General features: G+C 42.8%; 1 protein-coding gene and 1 pseudogene across 3 annotated transcripts in view; both read left to right on the top strand.

The window, feature by feature from the left end:
• The window catches only part of ACSL5 (acyl-CoA synthetase long chain family member 5), a 53174-nt gene that overhangs the window by 24414 nt on the left and 2766 nt on the right, over nucleotides 1-25994 (top strand). For all 3 annotated transcript variants that reach the window (XM_019646673.1, XM_019646674.1, XM_019646672.1), the window contains exons 2-19: nucleotides 1345-1529; nucleotides 5053-5161; nucleotides 8874-8938; nucleotides 9072-9173; nucleotides 11201-11300; nucleotides 12246-12424; nucleotides 13172-13204; nucleotides 13296-13347; nucleotides 14133-14206; nucleotides 14809-14886; nucleotides 16642-16776; nucleotides 19240-19374; nucleotides 19982-20077; nucleotides 22084-22156; nucleotides 22418-22506; nucleotides 22804-22920; nucleotides 24979-25122; nucleotides 25762-25863. In XM_019646673.1, coding sequence (XP_019502218.1) covers nucleotides 1374-1529; nucleotides 5053-5161; nucleotides 8874-8938; nucleotides 9072-9173; nucleotides 11201-11300; nucleotides 12246-12424; nucleotides 13172-13204; nucleotides 13296-13347; nucleotides 14133-14206; nucleotides 14809-14886; nucleotides 16642-16776; nucleotides 19240-19374; nucleotides 19982-20077; nucleotides 22084-22156; nucleotides 22418-22506; nucleotides 22804-22920; nucleotides 24979-25122; nucleotides 25762-25863 — 1839 coding nt within the window. In that variant the 5' untranslated portion in view covers nucleotides 1345-1373. The remainder of the gene's footprint in view (nucleotides 1-1344; nucleotides 1530-5052; nucleotides 5162-8873; nucleotides 8939-9071; nucleotides 9174-11200; nucleotides 11301-12245; nucleotides 12425-13171; nucleotides 13205-13295; nucleotides 13348-14132; nucleotides 14207-14808; nucleotides 14887-16641; nucleotides 16777-19239; nucleotides 19375-19981; nucleotides 20078-22083; nucleotides 22157-22417; nucleotides 22507-22803; nucleotides 22921-24978; nucleotides 25123-25761; nucleotides 25864-25994) is intronic.
• Nucleotides 15672-16572, top strand: LOC109384917 (60S ribosomal protein L10a pseudogene; annotated as a pseudogene).

A 25994-nucleotide genomic window follows, 5' to 3' on the forward strand; every position in this document is an offset into this window, starting at 1 on the left:
CATCGGAAAACAAAAAGATATTTACATTACGATTCATAACAGTAGCAAAATTACAGTTATAGAGTAGCAACAAAAATAATTTTATGGTTGGGGGTCTCCACAACATGAGGAACTGTATTAAGGGGTCGCGGCATTAGGAAGGTTGAGAACCGCTGAACTAGATGATCCATGCAAACAACCCAGCCCAGTGCCTGGCATACAGTCAGTGCTCGTGTTGGCTGTTTTTGTTCTCCTACTCAAGTCTGAAAGCTGTGAGGCAAGAGTTAGGCCCTCCTATGAGAGTAGTTTAAGCTGAAGTTGGCTGAGAACTACAAGAAAAGCTGGGTTGGAAGAAGTCTTCGTTACTTTTGATTCCTTGAGATCTCCTCCTGACCTGAATCTTCAATGCTCCCCTGCTACCATGTGTCAGGCCTATTTTCCAGCACCCTTTCTGCATGTCTGGTTAATGTTGCCTCCAATAAACATGGTTCCCCCAGACAAGGGGTTGGCAAACTGTGGCTCACGAGACACAAGCAGCTCTTTGGGTACATACATGTGGCTCTGAAGTAAAATTGAAAATGAAAATAAAACTATCATAGTTTCATTTGTAAAAATGTTAAAGGATTTTAAAAATTTCCTGATTTGTAAAAATATATTTATGGCTCTCAAATAATTTTAAATTGTTATGAGGAACAGGATTGGCTCTTCCGTCTCAAAAGTTTGCCGAGCCCTGCTCCAGACTCCCTGGAGAAGAGGACATTAGACGTAGCAAATTGTGACGCTGTTGATCTCTGAGCCCCGCCCGACCCTTCAAAAAGAAAAGCAATATTCAAGGCCTATCTGGCCAGCAGGAAATGTCCTTTGCGCAGAACGCTTGATTTCTAAAATCTGTGCTGTCCCCTCTGCAGAGCTTTCCTCTTCTGTTTGGTTTATACTAGGGAAGTCCCGCCGGAAGGGTTCTTCCTGGCCCTCGTTCTGCTTGGGCAGGGGAAGGCCTCTGGGGCGCCCTCCTCTGACGACCCGCTTCATGTGGGGTCCAGAACAGCTTCTTCTAGGCTTTGTGGGCCAGAAGTAAAAGGGCAGTCATTTCTCAAAATTATCTGGGAAATTATTAACTTGTCTCCTTTGATCCTTGCCACCTTGTGGAAGGGCGGGCGGTCAAGTAGCAGTGGAGGAGAACTCACTCTAAGGTAAACGCTGGGAGAAATTCTGCTACTTGAGTGGTCCAGTGCTGGCTATTTGGAAGATTAGAAGCTCTGTATGTGTGTGTGTGTGTGTGTGTGTGTGCGCGCGCGCGCGTCCCCTTCTGTAAGCACAGATGTGGATATTCCCTCTAACTTTTTTTTTTCTTTTCTTTTTTTAAAGGCCTGAATTTCCTGCTGCTGTTCACAAAGATGCTTTTTATCTTTAACTTCTTGTTTTCCCCACTTCCAACCCCGGCACTGATCTGCATCCTGACCTTTGGAGCTGCCATCTTCGTGTGGCTGGTCAACAGACCTCCGTCAGTCTTGCCTATTGTGGATCTAAACAACCAGTCAGTTGGAATCGAGGTAAAGTACCCGTCGCGGTTGTAGTTGGTCAGCCTTGATGGAACACAAACTGTAGTTCAAGACCTCGAGATGACTCATGAAGGGGGTTGGGTGTAGCGTGGGAAAGTAAGCCTATCAGGTTAGCGCTCAACTGAAAATCTACAAATTTAAACTTCTATTAATGGCGCATTTCCCTTTATAACACAAATAAAACTGCAGGTAGGTCTTATGATGTCAGTAATCTAGTTTGGGGTTGGCAAACTACAGCCCTCGGGGGAAATCCACCTTTTGTGTGTGTGTGTGTGCGCGCGCCTGGCAACCTGAAAATGGTTTTTACATTTTTAAAGGGATATGTAAAAAATAAAATTAAAATTAAAAAGAGGGAGCTATCATATGTGTCCCACAAAACCTAAAGTATTTACTTCTAGCCCTTCACAGAAAATGTTTGCTGACCCACGATCTAGATAAGAGTCATTCCTTTGGGGGTAGAGGAACATTTTCATTAAGAAACTCGATGTCTGAGAATGGTAAAGAAGTTATTGAGTTCAAGTCCAGCTTTGTGTTAATATTCATTCTTAAAACTGGCAGAAGTTGAACTGGGCATTTCCCCTCCGTTCCCTAACTTTCAGGAAATCACACAGCTTCCTATATCTCTGAGCAAAGGGAAAGCTGAAAGAATGTTCTCTTCATCATTTTTCACCTTTAACCCTTTTCAGAGAAAAACAAGCATTCCTGTTCCTTTGTCAAGCCAATCCCTTCTGATCCTTTTACGGCTTCTTTCCTCTGCTCAGGACTCTTATTTCAAATTACGTCCTCTCTCCACCACCCTCCCCTTTATTCTGGTGTGTTTGCTTCTCCTTTTTTGACATTGTCCTCTCTTGCTGATCCTGCTGCTTTAGGCCACCACCTCCTTTCAATCCCTCCTTTTCCCACTGGAGTTTTTTTTCTGAATGTAGCCTGTTTGTGGATTTCCTCTTCTGAACTACAGCCCCCTGAGATCAGACCTGAACCACTGCCATCTCCTCAAACTTCTCTGGGTCACATATAATCTAACTTCTCAATTCAATGATTTCTCCTCAGCCTTCCTCTCAATTGACTTGAGACTTCTCCTTTCTGAAAACGTCTCCTTTTGCCTTTCCTATTATCCTTCATTGAGATTTCTTCCTAATTCCAAGACAGCCTTTCTTTGCCATTTAGATTCTTTTCTTTTCTCACCCTAGAGTTTTAGCTTCATCATCCCTTGATTCCTCTAAAGCAGTGGTTCTCAACCTGTGGGTCACGACCCCTTTGGGGGTCGAATGACCCTTTCACAGGGGTCGCCTAAGACCATCGGAAAACAAAAAGATATNCTGATGGTCTCACTCATTCATTGACTCATTCAGCAAACCCACACTGACTTCTCCTGGGTGTCTGGCACCAGGGTTCCCCTGCTATCCATTCGGGACCATAAATGTATCAGTAAGTTCAACTTTCTCATGGGGGACCCCCAGGCAGACTGTAGGAGGACTGAGGAGGACCTCTTAACCCAGCCTGGAGTCAGGGAGATCTCTGGAGGTGGTGACAGACAAGCAGATACTGGGAAGACAAACTGGGAAGGGGATGGTGGAATGGCATTGTAGGAAGAGGGAACAGTGTGTCCAGAGGCAGTTGGGACTGAGGAAGCCTGAATCCTATGAGAACCTGAAAGCAGCTCCACCTGGGTGATGATAGTCAGGAGATGGGGCCAGACTATGAAGGCATCACTTCAGCATAGTACGTCTCATCTGGGGGGGGGGGGGGTTCTGCCTCCCAGGGGATGTTCAGCAACATCTGGAGACATTTTTAGTTGTCATAAGCAGGGATGCCACTGGCATCTCATGGGCTGAGGACAGGGATGCTGCTGAACATCCTACAATAAAGGACTCTACTCCCCAAATGTCAGTGGTGTAGAGGTTGAGAAACCACCAGCGAGTGCTAAGCTGGGGAGTGGGTGCAATCAGCATTGCATTTGGGCAGCCCACTAGGGGCGTCTGGAGGCAGGAAGGCAGAGCAAGGAGCAGGTAAGGGGTGGGGGAGGATGGTCCTGGAGGAGAAGGACAGGTCGAGCAGGACCGCTCCAGATGGGATTGAATAAACAGCTCCAGGCCCGGGGCTGTGAGGACATAAAACTCCCTGTCTTCGCAGGGCTGACACACACTAAAGAGATGAATAGTTAAAATATTGGGAGCATTAGATGGTAGAAAAATAAGGCAGGGAGGGGGTGGGGTGGGGTGCAATTTTAAGTAGGCAGGTCTCCACATTGAGAAGGTGACTTTTGGGTAAAGTCTTGAGGGCATATAGAGACAGCCACATCAGCTGACAAAATACAGATACTCTTTTTTTTTTTTTTTTTTTTTTTTTTTTTTTTTTTTAGCTGAGCCATCCTGCTACCTATTGGCAGCTTAGCAGCTACTCAGCTCGGGCTGGCCTCGAACCGCTGTTGCTCAGAGCTCAAACTCTTGAGCGAGCTCTTAACCAACTGAGCCGTTCGGCCGGCCCTTGACATCTTTTCTTAATGGGACATTTCATGGAAATCTTCCTTGATATTCTAGACATCAAGGAAGATTGTTGATGTTATAGCCTCGTGTGTTACCCTGCACCTTTACAGTCCCTTTTGTATGCTTATTTAATGGATGCCTGTTTCTCTCTAGGCTAATGTTCATGAGGGTTGGACCATGCCTATAGCTTCTATTATGGCTCCAGGACCCATGTCAGGGCCTGATCCTGTAGTTCCAGCTGACATTTCTAGACACATCCCTAGCTACTCCTTTGTCACATACCTTGTTCTCTAGTACCCACCAGATTCTACAATGTATTTTCTGACCTCTGTGCCTTTATTCAGGCTGTTCCTTCACTCTGACTCATTCTTCTTTCCCTCTCCTCTACCAAACCACATCTTTTTGGTAAATGCTTACTCATCTTCAAAGTCTCTATTGAAATATCATTTCTTCTCTTCAGCCTTTCTACTTAGTACAGAATTGGTTGCTTCCTTAGCCTCCCAAAACATATATTTTTATCATAGCATCATAGCATGTACATCACAGTATTATATTTGTGTGGTTTCTTTTTCCTTCCTCAGCCCACCCCCACTCAAAAAACCTCCCTTTTAAGAAGCTCATGGTCAGGGATTTTGTCTTAACTTACTTTGCATCTACAGTATTTGCACAGCATCTGGAACATAGTATGCATTTTATAAATGCACAAACTTGATATGACTTTTGTCAAAGGATGTAAAACTCTAATATTTTCCCGTGTGTGTGTGTGTGTGTGTGTGTGTGTGTGTGTGTGTGTGTGTCTAGTATGCCTAGAAGGGTGATTAGAGATTGCCAGAAACAAAACTGACAGTCTCTGCATTTCAATATTGTGAAGATACTACAATTTTGAAATTTAAAAAATTGATTGAATACAAAAGGGGTAATCCCTGTGATCTCAAAGAGGATTTACAGCCTCTTTAATTCAATCCACAAGGGCATGGAAAGGGTGGGGAGAGACTCAGGCTTGGCCTAACCTTGGTTTTATGCCTTAGGGAGGAGCACGGAAGAATGCTCGCGAGAAGAGCAATGACCTGCTGTATTACTACTTCTCAGATGCCAAGACGATGTATGAAGCTTTCCAAAGAGGGCTTGCTGTATCTGGTAAGCCTAGTAGTCTCAACTTGCCTGAAGAAGACCAAGATGGGGTCTTGTTCCATACCTCTGCTTCCCTGTCTCACTTCTAAAACCCCCAGTGGTGGTCTGAATAGAATTCCAACATACAAAGCGGAGGGGACATTAGCTCAGTGTCAGGATGACTGCAGGAATCAGAAGTTCACAGTGTCAGGAAGCAGTGTAGGACAGCCTTGGGTTTGAAACCCAGCTCTTCCATTTCCCGCTGTCTGACCTTGTGCCAATCACTCTGGCTCTCTGAATCTGTTCCTCATTTACCACAAGAACTCCCCTGCCAAGTTGTTGTTAAAGAGTCAACAATAATATATAGAATAGCATTTTTATTGACTCACTAGTACATTAGCACATTATATTTGTTTAGGAACATGCTTTTCATAAACGCAATTCCCCGGATGCAGAATCTGAGCTGGAATGAGCATTCAGGCCTCCTGACCTCTTACCTTGTCCTTGGCCTCAATACCATGCTATGAGCCCATGGTGCTACTCTTAGCATCACAGAGGGCAAGTACCTTTTGGACGTTCTTAGAGCTATCACCACATGGGCTGTGGTAGAGTCACCTGGAACATATCAAGCCTCAGTATTTGTATTTTGAATCATTAAACACAATGCTAACTGCCCTAGTTTCCTTTCGAAATCACCTGGCTTAGAGCCCTCTGTGTATCTTTTTTCCTTGGGGTGACATTCTGTATAGGCACAGGTTATCCTATGTGACTTCTTATGCCTCCCTTCCCTTCTGCTTTTAACTATGACAGTGACAATATTTACTAGTCAACTCCTGTCTAGTGCTAACTGTGCAATAGGTGCTGCTCATATACGATTTACTTAATCGTCCCTAAATTTCAGGGATTATTTACTATCCCTCCCATTTTTCAAAATGAAGAAATGAAGGCTCAGAGGTTCGGGAACATTCTGAAGGTGACAGAACTAGAAAATGTTGCATAAGATACTTCATTTAGAATTTCTTTTTTCCATACTAAATTTAAATGAAACAGATACTAAGTTAAAATGGCCTCTCACATAGGCAGACATGAGAAACCTGGCCTGGCTATTTCCACTGAAAAATGACACTTCTTGTCCCAACTGGGGCTGAATACATCAACCCGAACATACACTTTTGACCCCTACCTGGTAGATGGTGAATATTGAGAATCACCTGTGGATAATGATTAAAATATAGATCCTCTGGCTTTACCTTGTTAAATTGAGTCAGAATTCTAGATAGTGAGACTTAAGAATCTGAGTTTTTAACAAGGCTTCGGAGAAGGTCTGCATGCCAGAGTTTCAACTCTGCTTAGCTTAGGGCAGCAGTTTTGCAGAGTTAATGGGCGGGCTCTTTGTAGATGGCCGTACCTTCGAACAGAAACTAGATCTGAGTTGTGTAAGTTAATTGAAGGCTAGGCTGTTGCCTGATCAGGACTTTGGCTAATTAGGCTGAAGCTGATTAGGGCACAGAGTTTAATGAGACCTCAGTTGGTGCCCCTTTGGGCCAATTATTTGACTTGTTCCTTGGCCATTGGCCTCTGCTAGAATTTCCATCAATAGAGAAGTGATAAGGAGATGAAGTATGGTTTTATCCACATTCATCAGCTCTGCCACTTATTGAGTTAGCTAGAAGAAGCTGTCCCAGTCCTTCCTGACTCTTAGTACCATGGGGATAACGATAGTTGGGAAGACCAAATGAGTGGATGTGCCCAGCATGGTTAGCATACCATAAATGGTAGCTGTCACTAGTGATTAATGTCAGTACAAATAATCTCACCGGTAGACCATCGGGGGCACACACTGTGGGCTGGCACAGTGGCTGTGAACACCTAACAGGACAGGACTTGCCTGGCTTTATGGAAAATTACATCCTGAGACTACTTCTTGAGCTTTCACATATCTATTCCAGCAGGAAGAAAAAGTGCTAACATTTCCTGTGGACAGGCTCTCATGCGTTTTCTGTATCTCTTCAATCAGAGTAGCTATCTCCTTCCTGCTTTCTTTCCTTTTGCCTCTGTCACTTTGTCTGCAAGTTCACATATTTACCTCTGAATTCCTAGAAACCCTCTCTCTGAATGCTTCCTTTTGGCAAGACTGGAATTCCTCTCAGCAATCTGAAGAAAGCCTCTATGTCAAATTCCTTTCCCTTCTGCTTTGATTTATAACTTGGACTCATTTTGGCTTAGATCGGGGCTTCTCAGCAAGTTAGGCTTATTTCTTAGCCTCATTTCACAACTTCCATGGCTTCTGTGGCCGGGATTACTATTTACTCTAGTAAGTGGATGTTCCCACACTTATTTTAATTTTAATAAGGCTGAGCCGTTTAGATGTTCAGAAGTTTAATTCTTCGACCATCAAATGTAAGACACGATTGTCAAACCATTGGAGGCAAAGAAATATGTGTGTGCATCTGTGTGTGTCCTCGAGTGTGTGTGCCCTTGAAGTTCCAGTGAGCCTCGGTATCTCAGAACACACTCTCATATAAACAGGCAATGTACATTAACAGACAATTCGTGAGAGTAAATAAAATTTAACAAATACGGGAAAAGGTCCCACTTTACTAGCTGTTAAAGAAACTTAGACTAAAGTAATCATATTTGAAACCTATCAAACCAGAAGACATGTTAAAAAGATACTATTTAGTGTCGATGATTTGATATGTTCCTGGTTGCAGAAAAGCAAATTTTTACAATGGGTCTATTAAGCAATGTCCTGCTAGGTAGCAAAAACCAGAGCTATTCTGACTACCCCGACCCCTTCCCAACCCAATTATTTCATTTTAGGTACTCTATTTTAAGAAAATATTCTAAATTGGAAACAATTAATTTGAAAATATTTATCATAGCATTATTTAAGGTGTCAAACTTGGAAACAATCTAAATATCCACAAGGAGACGAAAGTCAACTGCAGTAGAACAAACCCTTCATCGGTTGGCCATAGTAAGGCCACTGAAATTGCTGCAGAGAATAAATAATAACAACATGGGGATGTTTATGTCAAACAGGGAATGGAAGCAGTACATATATATATATAATATATATGTATATATATTATATATATAAAATTATATATATAATATATATATAATTATATATATAATATATATAAAATTATATATATAAAATACATATATTATATATATATATATATATATAGTGAGAGAGAGATAGATATAGATATAGAACTCAAGTGAACATAACCCTGTACAACTATGCAAAGCACCTGTGAAAGGAAAATCAGTGTTAATAATGGTGCTTACTTGATGAGATTATTGACAGCTCATAGCTTGATGGTAATCTAGATTTTTATGAGCAGACTTTTAATTTTTTTAAGGAAGCTCAATTCAATATTATCCAATACGGGCTGTTTGTATTTACTTCTGGGCTTTTACTGGTTCACGTTATGTGGGCTAGTCCATATTCATGGCTTTCTCAGAATGCCTGTTACCCTGCAGGTCACATATTCCAACACTGAGCCACCCCTGTTTTGTAGAATTTCCTAAACATTTCAGATGTAAGACTGTCTCTGCCTTTGAGATCTGAGTACTTTGTGTCTTTGAATTTCCTTGGCATATAAAAGAAGTTCTCATTCTTCCTAGATTTATCTTTTGTGCCATGTCTCTTCCTAATCCCCTCTACCTTCTCTGATCCAAAGGATTTGCAACTGGAGCTGATTTTCTTTTAATGTTATGTTTCTAGACAATGGGCCTTGCTTGGGATATAGAAAACCAAACCAGCCCTACAGATGGCTGTCCTACAGACAGGTAAGTCAGGCCCATGGTTTGGGAGAGATTCCTTTTGCTAATGTGATATCCTGAGTTAAATTTGATCTCTTTGGGGTCTTGACTTGCTCTCTCTCTCTCTCTCTCTCTCTCTCTCTCTCTCTCTCTCTCGTAGGTGTCTGATCGAGCAGAGTACCTGGGCTCCTGTCTGCTCCATAAAGGATATAAGCCATCACCAGACCAGTTTGTTGGAATCTTTGCTCAGAACAGGCCAGAGGTAAGCATGATGCAGTTAACGCAAGGGAATGAGTCAGAACCAAATCGAAAGACTTTAAACCCCACCTCTAATCCCGGACTCTGACACTTGCTGATGACTCGCCAAAGCTATTTAAAGATCTTATATACTTACACAATCTTCCACTTGAAAGAGTTACAACCCAGGGCCTCCTTAATTCCTGGTTGAATATGTGGTGCTCTAAGTTAGGTGACTGGACTTTGTTTATTTTCCACCCATTAAGAGTCACTTTAAGTCAGCCTGTTAGTTGCATAAGGAAAATAAGGAAGCTATAAGGAACTGGCAAATAAGAGCTTGAGGATGTCGTGGAAAGGGATGCATTCATATTAGAATTGGAACTTGCATGTTGTACCTGAACTAGTAACCCACGGCATCCATTGCTACTGAAGCGGGCTGTTGAAAGCAGATTTTAGACATTAAGATGATTGGTATTAAACTTATCCCCAAGTTCCAGTTAAGTCATTAGACCCAATATTCTCACAGAAAATCTTTGTATGCATCAGAATAGTTGGATGACATATGTGCACTAGAGCCAGTTCCTTTACCCAAATTTGCGAGGACGCTGGCTGCACTTTTCAGCGAATCTACATACCTACCTTTGTAACACTGATTCTCAATCAGAAGAGAGATCCTTGGCTCTAGTTTAGGAACTTCCCATCAAATCTAGTGTTTTAGTCTGCTAGGGCCGCCATAACAAAATACCACAGACTGGGTGGTTTACACAACAGAAATATATTTTCTCCTAGTTCTGGAGGCTAGAAGTCCAAGACCAAGGTGTCAGCAAGTTTGGTTTCTCCTGAGCCCTCTCTTTTTGGCTTGCAAATGGCTGCCTTCTCACTGTGTCTTCACATGGTCTTTGCTCTCTCATGCCTGGTGTCTCTTCCTCTTCTTATAAAGACACTAGTCATTGGATTAGGATTCCCTCTATGACCTCATTTAACCTTAATTACCTCGTTAAAGGCACCATCTCCAAAATCGGTGGCATTGGGGGTTAGGGCTTCAATTCAGCCTGTAACACTGAGACTGACATTTCAGGCCTCCCATTACCAGATTCTGATCCATCTTTCCAACGTATTTCCTGTCACTCTTCACGCTTCCTGATGTATGTACAGAGATGTCATGCTATCCTGTCTTTGTTCATTTCCTGAATGCCTTCTCTGCCTCTACCTCCATAACCAAAACCTACCAGTCCTTCAAAGCCCTGCCCAATTTTCATCACTTTCCCCAAAGTAGTCTTAACCCCACCCCTGAAAGTGACCTCTGTCTCCTTAGAACTCCCTAATGGTTTCCATACCTCATATGGATAGAACTTATCACACTCTACCTTTGTATCCTGGTCTACCTTTGTATTTTAGTTGTCTCTGTGCCTATCTTATCTTCTTTATTTAACTGCACTTTGTAGCATTAGCAGTGGCAGTCTCTAGGGCCCCACAGTGATTTTCTTTTTTTTTTTTTTAAAGATTTTTATTGGGGAATTGGGGGGATGGGAACAATGCTGGGGAATTGGGGGAAGGGGAACAGACAAGTTGCTATCATTTTGTTCTTCAGTCTAGTTGTGGAGGACGTTGCTTCACTGGCCCAAGTTGGCACCATCATTGCGCTCTTCTCTGGCGAGGCAGATCAGTCACCGGCTTCTGGACGGCCGCTCACTGCGGCTGCTGGCCGCTCACGCTGGCTGCTGGCCACACACGGCAGCCCATGGCAATCCACTGCCACAGGGACTGCAGCCCACGCCGTCGCCGGCGACTCATGGCAGCCCAGCTCCAGGTTGAGCTGTTGTTCAGCATCTTAGCTGTGGAGGGCAGCATCACTGGTCCTCATATGTGGGATCCGAACCGGGGCCCTCTGGCATCCCAAGCGAGTTCTTAACCATCGCGCCACTCGGCCGGCCAGTGATTTTCTTTTTTAATACGAAGTAACCAAATAAGAATTTGTTGGCTAAATGACTAATTGAATACCTTTTCTTTTCAAAGTGTTCCCTAGTCCTTACTTGAACTTCTCTCCCACAGTGGATCATCTCCGAGTTAGCTTGTTATACGTACTCCATGGTAGCTGTCCCCCTGTATGACACCCTGGGAGCAGAAGCCGTCATATACATTATCAACAAGGGTAAAACTTTGCTATTACATTATAACTTGGTTCTTTCTGAATGCTGAGCAACTCCTCATCTGCTTTTGGTAGCCGACTTGGAATGCTGTGACTAGAACAATGGTCCAGTCTTTCTTGTCCTGTGGTGCCTAGGATTTAATTTACAGGAAAGTTGCAAGAAGCCCAGGAGGCAGGGATGTACACAGATAGAGGATTCAGTGAAATGCTTTAAGGTGACATTGTATGACACTGTAGTTTAGAGATAAGACTATTTACTTTGGCCACACTGGATGAAAGGCCAGAGTGAGTGACTAAACCACTGTGAAATGACAGATTTAATTTCCTGTTCTTATTCACCTAAGTCAGTACAGTCAACCACGACTTAACAATGGCTATGGTGAGTCTGTAGAAAAAAAACACCAGTGTTAAAGAAACAAGTACAAGTTCAATGGGCAAGTAACGGCCCTTTCACAAATCCGAGATGTCACTCCCTGTCACAGAACTAGTAAAGTGAGTAGATCCATTTGAACTATAGCCACAATCAGAAGTTTTCTATTTGTGTAAAGAAGTATCAAAGCAATTGCTAACATTTAGAATCATAACATGCTTGTCTGCTAAAATCCAATTTGTCCCCCCTTCCCTTCTAATCCCCTTCCCCAAATAAAACACATTGACAGGACCACAGCTAAGCGATTCATAGTCATTGTATTCTTAAGCAGAAGGAATTTGGTGGCTTCTCTAGAAAGTATAAACTGTGTTGGCAGTATGTAAGAAAACTCTACACTACTCTTTCAATTGAGCTCATTTATTATCAATGGAATATTTCAGCTTTTATGCTTTATAAATCTGATTTGCAGACATAATACCCACCAGCCTGGAAACTTGCAAAAATCTCTTCCTTCTTGTAAGGCAATCAGGTACCCAGCAGAGCAGGAGGATGACCTCTGGCTCTATTTCTGATTCCAGCTAAGATTGCCACGGTGATCTGTGACACACCCCAAAAAGCATCAGTCATGATAGGAAATGTGGAGAAGGAACTCCTCCCAGGCCTGAAAATGATCATCCTCATGGATCCCTTTGCGGACGACCTGAAGCAAAGAGGGGAGAAATGTGGAGTTGAGATCTTATCCCTCTCTGATGCTGAGGTAATGGTCTGAAACTCAACTCCCAGCTCAAAGGCTGGTCTGACACCATGGGCAACTTGCAGGACATCTGCAGGCTGTTGCTTTCCAGGGGTGGCAGGAGACAAGAAAATTAGACTCACGCTGTGAAGCTTTGAGAGCAATTTCCCCCAAACAGCTCAGAAACCATGCCAGGTTATGAGAAAGGTCTGTGGCCAGTGTGCACAGAATTCTAAATAGTAAATTTATAAATACAGAGGTTAGTGGTAGTTAAGGATGTGGCTCTGAAGCTAGGATTCCTGGGCTCCTGTTCCAGCTGCACATGTATTAATTAGGTGGCCTTGAGGAAGTTTTTCCACATCGCCCTTTCCCTTTCTGTAAAATGAAGATAAAATAGTCCCTACCTCATAGAGGGTGACTGTAAAGAGTTACCTGAGTTAGGATATATAAAATGGCCAGGACAGTGGCTGGAATGTAGTAAACCTTGAAACTATTCATCTTATTCAAAAAGATTTAGCAATGATCCTAGATGACTGAACCTTAAGAGTATGATGGGAAGTTTAGACATTCGGGATCTGCCCTCTTATGGTTTGTAGAAATTCTAGATAAACCTTATGCTCTTCTCTGGGGCATCTGGGCCTGATCCGGTGGGAATCTGCGTTATATTCCCACAGATGTGTTCTCATGGGAGAGGGAAACAGAGGACAGTGTTTGTCATAAGCCTACCCATTTCAACTGATATCTTTCTTTCTTGGCTTTCTGTTCATGTAGACTCTAGGCAAAGAGAACTTCAGAAAACCCGTGGTAAGTTTTCTTCTGCTCAAATTTGAATCCTGCACGTTCAGCTTGCAGAAGTCATGCATGGTAGACCAATCTCTTGTGCTTCCCCCTCCAGCCTCCTAGACCAGAAGACCTGGGCATCATCTGCTTCACCAGTGGGACCACAGGTCAGTGCCCATGAAGCTGTCCTAGAGGCCCCTGGTCAGCCAAAAACATGACTTGAGTCACTAACCACTGATAGGCTGATAACCACTGCTACCCTCCAATGAGCCTTGTCCTTAAGGGCTTACAGCCTAAGGTTTTTGAGAATGAATCCCCAAATAGAAAACTATAAGCATCAGCAAACAAACTTCATTCAACATACTGGGAGGTGTTAACATGCTATGGATTCCAGGGGTCTTAAAGATGGCATCAGAAAGTCAACTTTCTTTCCCAACCCACCACTCTCTCAATCTGACAGCCCTAGAATGGTCATTCCATCTAGGTAACCCAGTGATAGTTCTACACAGATCACTGTGCGCTCCCCCACCCCCACCTGAAAGCTACCTATCTATTAGAACCCTCAACAGCTTAGAATGTTGCCCATGATAACCTATGGTGACATCCATTCCATTTTGCCCAGTTTATAAGGTGATAGCTAGGTAATATTGTTAGAACTGAAGTTTTAAACATAAAAACAGCACAAGGGGTGGGGATTACTTGGATTTCTTTTTTCAGCTGTGTTGCTGAAATTATGGCTGTGCCCTGTGTGGTAGTCAAAGGTTGTCAGCGGTAGAATCTTTGTGGGCATTAATCATTTATAAACAGAGTCACAGATCACTCATACAGTGACAGAAGAAGCTCTGCGCTCTCGGGAATGGAACCAATTGAATGTAGCTTCTTACTCCAAAGCCAAAAGCTATCTACGAGCTATATCTAAAGGGTATTTCTCTCCACCTCTTGTTTTCTACAGGTAACCCCAAAGGAGCCATGATAACCCATCAAAATGTTATTTCAAATGCTGCTGCTTTTCTCAAATGTGTGGAGGTCAGTGGTCAATTGGAAAAGAGATCATCATTAAAATGTGAATCTGTCAAAAAATTTTAATCTTGAGGTTAGACGAGGCAGAGAAGAAAAAAATAAATAAATAAAAACAGGTTAAGGCCCTAAGTGTAGACAAATACTTCTGCATCTTTGTCTGGAGGACTCTGCATTTTCAACCCTTAGTCTTTCAGGATTGCTGCAGACCTCTACACTCAGTGCAGTTAAGGGCACCTCTTAGACTTATGCAGTGCCTCACCTGGACAATTGTATGTGGAACTCCTGGGAAGAATAGTTTTTAAAATTTTAATTTAGATATAATTGACATCTAACATTATATTAGTTTCAGATATATGACATAATGATTCAATATTTGTACATATTGCGAAACAATCGTTACAGTAATTCTAGTTAATGCTCATCACCACACATAATTACCAATTCTTTTTTCTTGGGATGAGAACTTTTAAGATCTACTCTCTTAGCAACGTTCAAATATACAATAGAGTATTACTAGCTATAGTTAATAGGCGTAGTTCTTAGATCTCCTTTGGAAGAGAAAGTTGGCATTAATGCAATGTTGTTTCCTCTTTGTTCCTGATCTCTAGTATACCTTTGAACCCACCCCTGATGATGTGAGCATATCCTACCTCCCCTTGGCTCATATGTTTGAGAGGATTGTACAGGTGAGTGCCCTCTGGTCCTGGCAAGTATGTAAAAAGGGATTCCAGACTTGCTAGTCCCATGTTTATTCCAAAGGTGACTATCCAACATTTATAGTGCTTTCTCTAATGTGAAGGGCATAGGTAGGAAGTGGGCACAGCTATGTCTGAATCCTGTCATCACACCTCACTTTCTGTGGAGCCTTTTCCTCTGCGTGTCCATTGGGCTAATGCTTGCTCCTGCGTTTACACAGGGTCATGCGAGTCTTGTGAGGTCATAGCCCGGAGCTTACTACCGGTGCTTTTAATTCTGAGCTGGGATAGGGACATTTTTCTTCCTTTTAAGTTTATTTTGGTTACAAATTTTGAAAAGACCTAGGATTGAATAAAAGGAAATTCCCCACAGAGAGGCAAAGAAGGGGCATTTGATCCCGATAAGATGTCCAGAGCGTACAAAGAAGGTGGGGCCGTTCAGGATCACATGTGTGCCGAAGGATAGATGACCGCCTGTGAGTGGACTCCAGGCTTGAAAGCAGTGCTGGCCTTTCAAAAACACAAGTGGTTGTATGGATGGAAAATCCTCTCCTCGCTCGCCCCCTAAATACCTCTTTGACCAGCTTATTTGTTGATGCGTGAAATGCAGAAATGAAAGATTCAGTTCCTTGGGCTGAAGTGTCAATTAATAAAATGCTGATTCTAATAGCATATTTTTTCACCTTTGAACATTTATGAAATTGAGACCATCTCACAATTATGGGCAAGTTCTACTTTAATCGGCAGTGCTTTCTCTTAGTGCTGTAGCTCTAAAAGACACCATGAGCCACAAAGTCTCTCATAACCCCCTCTGTGAGGTGGTGCATGGGAACCAGAGCAAGTGCCAGAAGTTTTTGGAGACAGTGTAGCTGTAGATCAGCTTGAAGAACTATGACCCCCAGAAGGACAAACACTTCTCGGGCACCATTGGGCTAAAGTCCAATCTGTGCCCTACATTCTCCACCTGTATTCTGGGGGACCAGCAGCACTGTGATATGGTCAAATCTGTGGATATCTGCCACATGGGTATCGAGGCATGGAAGAAACTCAACAAGAGTAAGAAACTGGCCAAGAAGCTGACCAAGAAGTATAATGTCTTTTTGGCTTGAGAGTCTCTGATCAAGCAGATCCCATGAATCCTGGGCGTAGGCCTGAATAAAGGCCAGCAAGTTCCCGTTCTTGCTGACCCACAATGAGATTGTGGTGGCCAAAGTTGATGAAGTGAAATCAACAGTCAAGTTCCAGATGGAGAAGGTGCAATTGGCCACTTGAAGATGACAGATGACGAGCTTGTGTTCAACATACACTTAGCTGTCAGTTTCCTGGTGTCATTGCTCAAAAAGGATTGGCAGATTGTCCAGGCTTTATACATCAAGAGCACCAGTATCCTAAGGCACAGCTTAATAAACCACAGTGCTGCCATTAAAAAGACATGAACAAAAGAATGGTCTCGCACTAAGGATGATGTCTTAGCTTGTTATCCTAAGAGCTGTGGGTAGAGTCAGAGTTGGCCCTCTGTCTCACAGTTTGTCTTACCTGTCCTGTCACCTCAGCAGAAATGAGTTTCCATCCTGTCTTGGGGGTTAGGCTAAGAGTTGTGGGTACCTGAAACGTTCAGGGTGCGGTGCTGTATAGAGAAAAGTGCCCACAGACACCAACCCAGTTCTTTGATTCTATCCAAGACAGGCCCCACCTGAAGTGGTTGGTCCTTTGGCTCTGAGCCCCATTCTTTGGTTTTGCTTTTAGTTTGTTGTGTACTCTTGTGGAGCCAAAGTTGGGTTCTTCCAAGGAGATATTCGGTTGCTGCCCGATGACATGAAGACCCTGAAGCCCACCGTGTTTCCTGTGGTGCCTCGACTGCTTAACAGGATCTACGATAAGGTAGTCACCTTGTCTCTGCTGGGCTGACCCTGAGATGAGGGAGCTGTCTGTGGCTCAGGTCAGACTGAGGCTCTTAGGGACTCTCTGTTGCTAAGAAATTTGTCCACTTCCACCCTCTTACTCCCTACAAGCATCTACTTACAGCCACATTGACAAATGCAACTGAAAAAAACCACAATAAATGACACCCCCTTTTCTCTCTGGATGCGATTACTTGGACCTGATTTGGAGAAAGAGCTCAATTCAGAAACTTGGGGAGCCCCTCAAAATTTAGCCAACTTCCTGGGAAGTTGTTACCCTGATTTCGTAACACCTACTGAGGCCCCATGGTAAACATTTCAGATGCATGCCATCATCTAATCCTCACAAAAGCACATGCAATCACACCTACACTTATTATTCCTAACTTACAGATGAGGAGACTGAGCCTCAGAGGTTAAAAAAACTCGCCCAGGTTCATATCTAATAAGAGGTCAGGCCAGAATCAGACTGTCACATAATCATTTTAGCTGTCATTAGTCAGTGCCCTATTTTTCATTAGGGATTGCAAAATGGTGATTTTTTTTTCTAATGCAATCATTTCTCCTGCATTAAGTGGCTGCGACTCTTCCATAAAGTCATAAAAAATATTTTATTCTTTTCCTTTATTTATTAGCCTTCAAAATGATGAATTGGTGCCTCAGTGATTTTCAAAACTGGCTAATGCGATTCTTTGTAATATTATGAACTCATGATTTGTGTGTTTAATCCATCCAGTCATTCTTCTTGATGTTCAGATTTTCTCATTCGGGTGTTGGGAGCCCCATCATGTTGCTCGTGTGTCCTTTTGACATGACCCCAGCGGTCTTGGATCGCTTCATTGCTTTCTGGCATTAAATGTCTCAAGTTCATTTTGCATGATTCTCACTCACATCTTGGTTTGGCTAATTTCTCCAAGGAGCTCTTGGAACTGGAATTTAAACCCAGGCAATATAATTATAGCACTCAGACTCTTAACCATGAGCCCAATCACCTCATAATTTCGTAGACATGGGAGCCCTGAGGAAGTAACACATGGCCATTCTTCCCATGTTTGGCCCCCACCTCTGAGAGTCTAGCATTCCCTTTGACACTTGTGAATCTCACCAAGTGCTATCCTGGGGCTCCCATGACAGGACAGGCAGTATTCTAGTACACAGATGATCCCTGTACATTGAAATTCCTGGTTTCTATCAGACTTATTAACGATTCTAACAGTTCTTCATTATGCTATAGAATTATTAGATTTGGTTGTTGTTATGATTTTTGTCCATTTGTTGGACAGTCTTGATTTGGGAGAGATAGCTATTTTATAATATAGTATTAACACACAGTTCACTTCTGGAACTTATTTTAAAAATGGAGGACTTTATTAGCACAAGTGTCTTAATTCCAGCTCTTTAACAGTGACTTGTTAGGGGGACTCTTGTAAATGTTGAGGAAAGGTAAATATCTTAAACGTTAAGAGAGGTGTCAGGAATAACATGACATGGGCAGCATTTGAGTGTAGGTCTTGGGGAGAGATGGTGAGATATTGGCAAAATGATGGTACAGGCATAAGTAGATTCCAGAGTCTAGAGCACAGTTGGCATTAGAGGGTGAGGACATGCAACCTCGTTTGGCTGAAGGCCCGGGAATGGGAGTATAAATATGGAAGATGGCTGGAGAGTCACCTTTGAATTTTGAACTGGAAAAAACTTTGATTTTCTTGTACCTGACTTCCAGTAGGATGGAGCCATGAAAGGCAGAATATGGAGTTCAGGATTTAATTTTGTAAATAAGGCGGCTTTCTTTGAGTTGTACTGATGCAGCTCTCCTTTGGCAAGAGTGTGGTCGATGGGTTAGAGAGTCACAATGAGACCAAAGTCAAGGAGACTAGGCAAATCATGAGAGCTTGGAAAATGGTGTCAGAATTAAATCTGAAGGGAAGAAATGGAAAGTCTGTTGTGTTTTCTCTGCTGAGACTAAGGGAACTATAGTTATAGAGAAAGATGGTATTTCTCCAAATCTAGTATGTAAGCATCAGAGGGGCAAAGGGAGAGAGAAATGGTATTTGTTTTAAAAAGTCAGACTCCTAGGCCCTTCTTTGACATACTAAGTCCAAAACCCTAATGGTAGTGGCCACTGAGCTGTTTTTCATCTAGCAGTCACAGGTGACTTTCTAGGTACATGCTGACCATCTTTTGAGGACATGCTTTTCCCAGTTGTCAAAGCTGTTTGCCAAGAATGAGGAAGCTGGAGGTGCTGGAGCTCTGTATGGATGTGCTGAGTTCACTTCTTTCTTACTGTGGACAGAATTCTCTGGGCTCATCATTATTTAGCCAACCAGTTCATGAATGAGAACCACTTCCTCATGAAGCTAGAAGCCACCATCTCTTGCTCACTGATGAGCCTTGGTGAGTATCTCCAATAGATTTCCAACTAAAAGGAGCTATCACCCTGCAGGTTCAAAATGAAGCCAACACATCCTTCAAGAAGTTCTTATTGAACTTGGCTGTGGCCAGTAAATTCAGTGAAGTGAAAAGGGGTGTCATCAGACGCAACAGTCTGTGGGACAAGCTCATCTTCTCAAAGATCCAGGTAGGTTGGATGGGTCCTGGACAGAGCCAGGCAAATATTTAGGCTGCCCACTGTCTCAGCATACTTTGCTTTTCCCATGATGGTCAAGCATCTCTTTAACTGGAGATCCTTTTGTACATTCTGCGTTCACTCACCATTTGAGATCTCTCTTGGATAACTTTGTCACCACAGGAAATTGGTCAAAAATTTTTAAAAAATTGATTTTAATTGGGTTCTAGCACTTTCTCTTGTTCTTTTAGGTAGTCTGCTGTGATCATAAGTAATTCAAAGGGACCAAATGTACAAATTATCTTGAGGAAATTAAAAGAATATTGGGTTGTCGGGAAAGTCCTGACGCATTTTTGCATTGAAAAACAAAAAAATGTGTCATGACTTTCCCGACGACCCAATATATAGTCAGATATAGTCCCAGCTATGGATGGTAGTGATAATAATAGTAAACATTTACATGCTTTTCCACAATGCCAGGCCCTATTCTAAGTTCTTGGTAAATGATCAAGTTGAATTCCCATAAGAACAGTGGGTAAGTTGTTCTACGCATTTTGTAATGGAGGAAGCTGAAACCCAGGGGACAGGCTTCAGCAGGTCTCTTGTTTCTCCTGAACAGGGTGGCCTGGGCGGCAAAGTAAACATCATGGTCACTGGCGCTGCCCCCATCTCCTCTCCCGTCTTGACGTTCCTCCGGGCGGCACTGGGATGTCCGGTAAGTCTAGCACCTTTGAAGATAGTCCATTTCACTGTTGCACAAACAAGGCTCACTGTTTAAATAACAGTGAAAACACAACTGAAAAGTGCCAAAGAGAGTCAACCAAAGTCTCAAATTCAGGAAAAACTATCCTTCTGGTCGACTCTTAATGCATCTGTGTATAGAAACCTTTTCATAAATGGCATCTAAAGCATTTGTTACACAGTTCCCCATCAACACTGCTCCTTGTCAAATAAAGATCTACATTATTTTAACAGTTTTGGAAGAGTTTATTGAATCTACCTAAGTAACTAGTCTCCTATTGGTGGACACTTGAGTTGCTTACCATTATGTTCAATGAAATCATGAGGATACCTTTACTGTTTATGCAGTTATCAATTTGGGATAAATCCCTACAAGTAGGGAAGGTTGGGTTAAAATACACATTTTGGGGTTGGTTTTTTTTGTTTTTTTTTTTTTGCTTTCTTTACATGTTAAAAGATCTTGTCTTTTTTTATAGGTTTCTGCAAATAATGCATGAGGCCTTACTTCCCCCCACAGTCTTGCCAGTGACCAACTTTGTCAGTCATTTAAATCTCAGCTCATCAGATACATGAAAAACCTTACTGCAGTTTTGGGGGTTTTTGGGGTTTTTTATTAACACTGAACGTCTTTTCTACTGCTTATCAGCAGTTGTATTTCTTCCATGAATTATTCTATTACTTCTCTGTAGAAAAATAGGCAGAGGATAACTTGGCTCTCTTTCACATTGCTTTCGAAGAATTCCTCATATAGTAATAATACTAATCTTTGTCGTGTTAGAAATATTTTTCCTAGTCACATCTTTTGCCTTGTGTATTGCTGTATCAAAGCTTGACATGTTTATGTAGTTAGACGGATTGATCTTTCCTATGTAGTTTTTAAGTTGCTTAGATGGGACTTCCTAACCCCCAGTATTTCATAAGACTATTTTCCACCCATATTTTTTGTTAATCTTATGGTTTTACTTTTTTTCAATTAAATCTCTGCCCCATTTAAATTCAGTACAAGGGCTGGGGCATGGATATTGTCTTTTTTTTTTTTCCCCAAATGGCTAACTAGTTCATTCATTCAACCAGCACTCACAGCATGAATGAGACAGACAGCCTCGCCCTCACAGAGTGGCCTGTCCTCATATAACCATTATCAAAAAAGATTCTGTATTGATGCCAAGGCCAGAGGTCCTCTAGTTTTTCAAATTAATACCTTCTTGGCCATTCTTAATACTTTCCTCTCCCTCAGCCCCCAAAACCAATAGATCAGAAGTTCCTGTTGTCACATCCCTTCCAGAAATGCCTTCCTCTCTGTTTCTACCAACTCTGCCTATCACAAGCCACACACCCCCATTGGAGTAGCCTGTGAACTTCTTTGCTCCCACCAGCCTCTCTCCAGTCAAGATTATCCTCTATACCAGGGGTTGGCAAACTGCAGCACCAGCGAAATCTGGCCCATTTCCTATTTTTATAAAAGTAAAATTTTAGTGGAACGCAGCGATGGCTATTCACTTATGTCCTGTCTACTGCTGCTTTCATGCTGCATTGGCAGAGTTAAGTTGTTGAGACAGAGACTGTGTGGCTCACAAAGGCAAAAATATTTACTACCTGGTCCAATACAGAAAAAGCTTGCCAACTCCCATTCTATACCACAGTTAGAGCTTTTTTCCTTTAAAAAATGCTACTTCATTTCCCTTAAAAAGCGCACTCCGTTGCCCAGGTTCAAGTCCAGTTGCCATTGGATAACTTAATGAAAAACTTGTATTTTTTTATCGACTTAAAATGCCACATTTCCCAAAGTATAGTATAAATTTCCATACTTTGGTCTATTTCTGAACTCCTAGTTCTAATGACTTAGTATCTCAGCCATGAGTTCAAAATATCATGACACTAAGTGTCCTCCCATCCTCAGAGACCTTGTCTTGCCATAAGGTAGGGCCAGCTCATGCTGTATCTTGAGGCAGTCTCAAAGCCCTTTTTTGGTTTCCCCAGGTGTTTGAAGCTTATGGTCAAACAGAATGCACTGCTGGCTGTACATTTACATTACCTGGGGACTGGACGCCAGGTAGGTTCTCCACCTACTGGGCAGAAGTACAGTGGTTGGGAGAAGGGTTCTAACTGAACTTGGACTTTTGAGTTTAGATTACCTCAGTGCTCTGGATGAGTGTGGCAAAGGCCAAACTCAGGTGTTGCTCCAGGCCTTCCTATCTTGGCAGATTATTTTTCAGTCTTATTTTTTTAGAGTCAATCCATAAATATCTGTGCAATAGGCCTAGAATTCTCACCATTTATGGTTTCCCAGCTGATGCAGTGTGGTGTGTTCTAGGCCATGTTGGAGTCCCCCTAGCTTGCAATCACGTGAAGCTGGAAGACGTGCCTGACATGAACTACTTTTCAGTGAACAATGAAGGAGAGGTGGGTAGGTTGTGCCTGGTAATCATGGCCAGACAGTCATGGTGGGATGTTTGCATCAGGAGGAGCACACTATTGTGAGCACACTTGGGTTTGACTCTTTGGAGCTCTGGAGCAAGGGATTGAATGTCTTGGAACCTCTCTGTCCAATCCTGCCAAATAGGGATTAAACTTGGGTGCTCTTCACGCGGTAGTGGGAACCATCAAATGATTTAAAGGGTGGGAGCAGGTGTTTTGTAAAGTCCCCATGCCAGTAGCAGCTTTTGCTATTGTCACCATCTTGGATCATCTTATGTGCAGATCTGCATCAAGGGGGCTAATGTGTTCAAAGGCTATCTGGAGGACCCTGAGAAGACGGAGGAAGCCCTGGACAAGGATGGCTGGCTTCACACAGGAGACATTGGTCGCTGGCTCCCGGTGGGTGTTTCTTCAAAACTTTTGGGAGTCTATACCGCTAGACTAGGGAGAACCACCTGCGTATAAACAAGACGGGCCGAGGTGCAAGCAGGCTCATCAGCTGAGCTGGCGTGGCTCCCTGGACAAGGGAATAGATTTGCTCACAGCCAAAGAAAAATTAGGTGACTCTTCCAGGGAAGGGGTGTAGTAATCTGGTTTTTGTTTTGTTTGTTTACTTTTCTTGAGGCAGAAATTGTCATCTGATAACTCCATATGCCTGGAACATTTGCCTTCTATGAGTTTCAATAGGATTTGTGTCTTTCTATTTGATATATAGAGACTTATTAAAACACAGAAGCAGATTTCTAAACTAGGCCTATGCAGAGGCTAGATTTTGCCTCTCAGTGACTATGCAGTCTCTCTGTGGAAGACATGGAGACATTTTGTAAGCATAGCTTGCTGATAAATGATGAGCAGTAGTCTCTGTCAGTGCCATCTGTTTTCCTAAGAAGGGAGGGAATTGGATAATAGTGATGGAGGCTTAGAACCCCTGCAGGGGATTTTCCAAGCAGCTTCCTCTCTGAAAAGTTTTTGTCTATTATGTCCTGGGGGAGTGTAAACAGATCTTAAAACTCCTTTCTGGCTCAAGATTTAAGTGAGAATCACAGAACTCCAAGAATGCTGGTCCTAATGATGTTTTTCAGCGAGTTTGGTCTAGTAGTATCTTGCTAACATATCTGTTTCTGTATGATAAGATATCATACAGATATCTCTGCTCTAAAAAGCATAGGATATAGGCAATAGATGTGTCCCCACACTAGAGTTATAAAGGGCTGAGTCTTATTTAATCACTTTCAGATAATGCCTGTTAGGCTGAATTGATGGCCAATTTCTTGAGTTAGCCTTGTTGATGGTTCCAGGATTGGCTCAGTCTGCTGCCTTACTTAGGGTGTGATCATGTGGATTGTATTTGCCACTCATCCCAATTCTCTTATTCAAATCCCTAAGAACCTAAGCTCCTCAGACCAATTAGCACAGAGAACTGAAGCTGCAAATGACCCCTGCTGGCTGGTCAGAGAGACCTTCCCAGCCCTGCTTCTGCCCTAACAAGCACAACTAGCACAATTATTGACTTGCTTGATTAGCATCAGCCCAGTGGAGCTGTGTTAGCCTGCTCCTGAATCTAACAGGAGGGATTCATGAAAGGGAGACAAGGAGGTGCGGGGAGCTGATTCAAAATTCTTTTTTTTTAAAGATTTTTATTGGGGTATTGGGGGGAAGAGAACAGTGCTGGAGATTTGGGGGAAGGGGAACAGACAAGTTGCTGTCCTTTTGTTCTTCAGTCTAGTTGTGGAGGATGTTGCTTCACTGGCCCACGTTGGCACCATCATTGCGCTCTTCCCGGGCGAGGCAGGTCAGTTGCCGGCTTCTGGACGGCCACTCACTGCGGCTGCTGCTGCTCACGCTGGCTGCTGGCTACATACGGTAGCCCATGGCAACCCACTGCCACAGGGGCTGCAGCCTACGCCGTCGCAGGCGACTCACAGCAACCCAGCCCAGGTTGAGCTGTTGTTCAGCATCTTAGCTGTGGAGGGCAGTGTCACTGGCCCTCATATGTGGGATCCGAACCAGGGCCCTCTGGCGTCCCAAGCCAGTTCTTAACCATTGTGGCACTCGGCCGGCCCTGATTCAAAATTCTTAATAAAAGACCAACTCTTCCCTATTTCTGGGAGTTCTGGAAATGGAGTAATTGGAAATTAAGTTATTGAAAATTTAGAGCTGTAAAATTTCTTCAATAGATGAGGAAACCATGTATACGGCCCTAGCAGGTCCTGGGGACTTTTTCTTGGCAGCACATTGACTTTCCAAGTTGACATACAATATAGATAGGTTCTTGCAGGAAGTGGCTTTCTTCCCCTTTCCCCAAAGCCAAGAAAGAGAAGTGAAAGATTGCTCAAAAAAGTCTCTGGAGAAGTCAAGTTTAAAGAAGAAAGATACCTGTGACTTAATCACTCTCTCCACTGACACCACCCATAGGACTCAAAAGCACTGACACTGTTATCTGTCTGTTTCATATAGAATGGAACCCTGAAGATCATTGACCGTAAAAAGAACATTTTCAAGCTGGCCCAAGGAGAATACATTGCTCCAGAGAAGATAGAAAATATCTACATCAGGAGTAGAGTAGTGCTGCAAATTTTCGTACACGGGGAAAGCTTACGGGTAATATATTGTTTTAACAATAGCCATTTTCAAGCACAGACCATGCTGATTCTTGTAGCTACAGGAAATCTGAATAGGTGGGTTTAGGATAAGAAGATCTGAGCTTATAAAACTGAAGAAATGAAGCCACATTTCAAACCTCAAATAAGGCAATGTAAATTTAAAAAACCTTTTTTTTTTAAACTATGATAGACTCTGTAAACAAGTCAGACTTGTTAAAACAGTTAAAGGGTAGCCAGCCATTGAGTAAGAAAGTCCCATGTTGCACTTAGTTTCCACTATAATAAGAGGTCCTCTAGTACATATACACTGTGTTTTAGATGTACTGTGCTTACACCTAGCTTTTTGCAAGTGGGGGAGGGTTGATATGGCCAGGTCAGAGAGGTTTTAAGCTTAATGTTGAACACCACTTCTTTATGAACATTCAAATTTGATAGAATATGTTTGTAAAGAGATTGCTGAGTGGGAAAATGGGAGTAGAGTTGCGTGAGAGTTTGAAATGTATGGTGAGAAAAGAGGACACTAGTGCTGAATGTGCGGTGTTGGGATATATCTATTTCAAGATTATGATCCTATTTTCTTTACTCCCTGGGAGACACCATGGTCGGAGTTCTCATGTGCTTTGTTTCCTTCCCATAGTCATCCTTAGTAGCAGTGGTGATTCCTGACCCAGAAGTGCTTCCCTCATTTGCAGCCAAAATTGGGGCTAAGGGCTCCTATGAAGAACTGTGCAAAAACCAAGTAAGTTTCACTTAGGAAAGCTTTCTGCACACCCACAGAGCCCATCATGGGAGAGGGGAGGCCCAAACCAGCTTGGGCACCCATGAGTTCCCAGAGCCTTCTCCCTGGAAGAACAGACTCTTCCTGAGTTT

This window comes from Hipposideros armiger, unplaced genomic scaffold (genome assembly GCF_001890085.2).
Source record: "Hipposideros armiger isolate ML-2016 unplaced genomic scaffold, ASM189008v1 scaffold_105, whole genome shotgun sequence".
Lineage (NCBI taxonomy): Eukaryota > Metazoa > Chordata > Mammalia > Chiroptera > Hipposideridae > Hipposideros > Hipposideros armiger.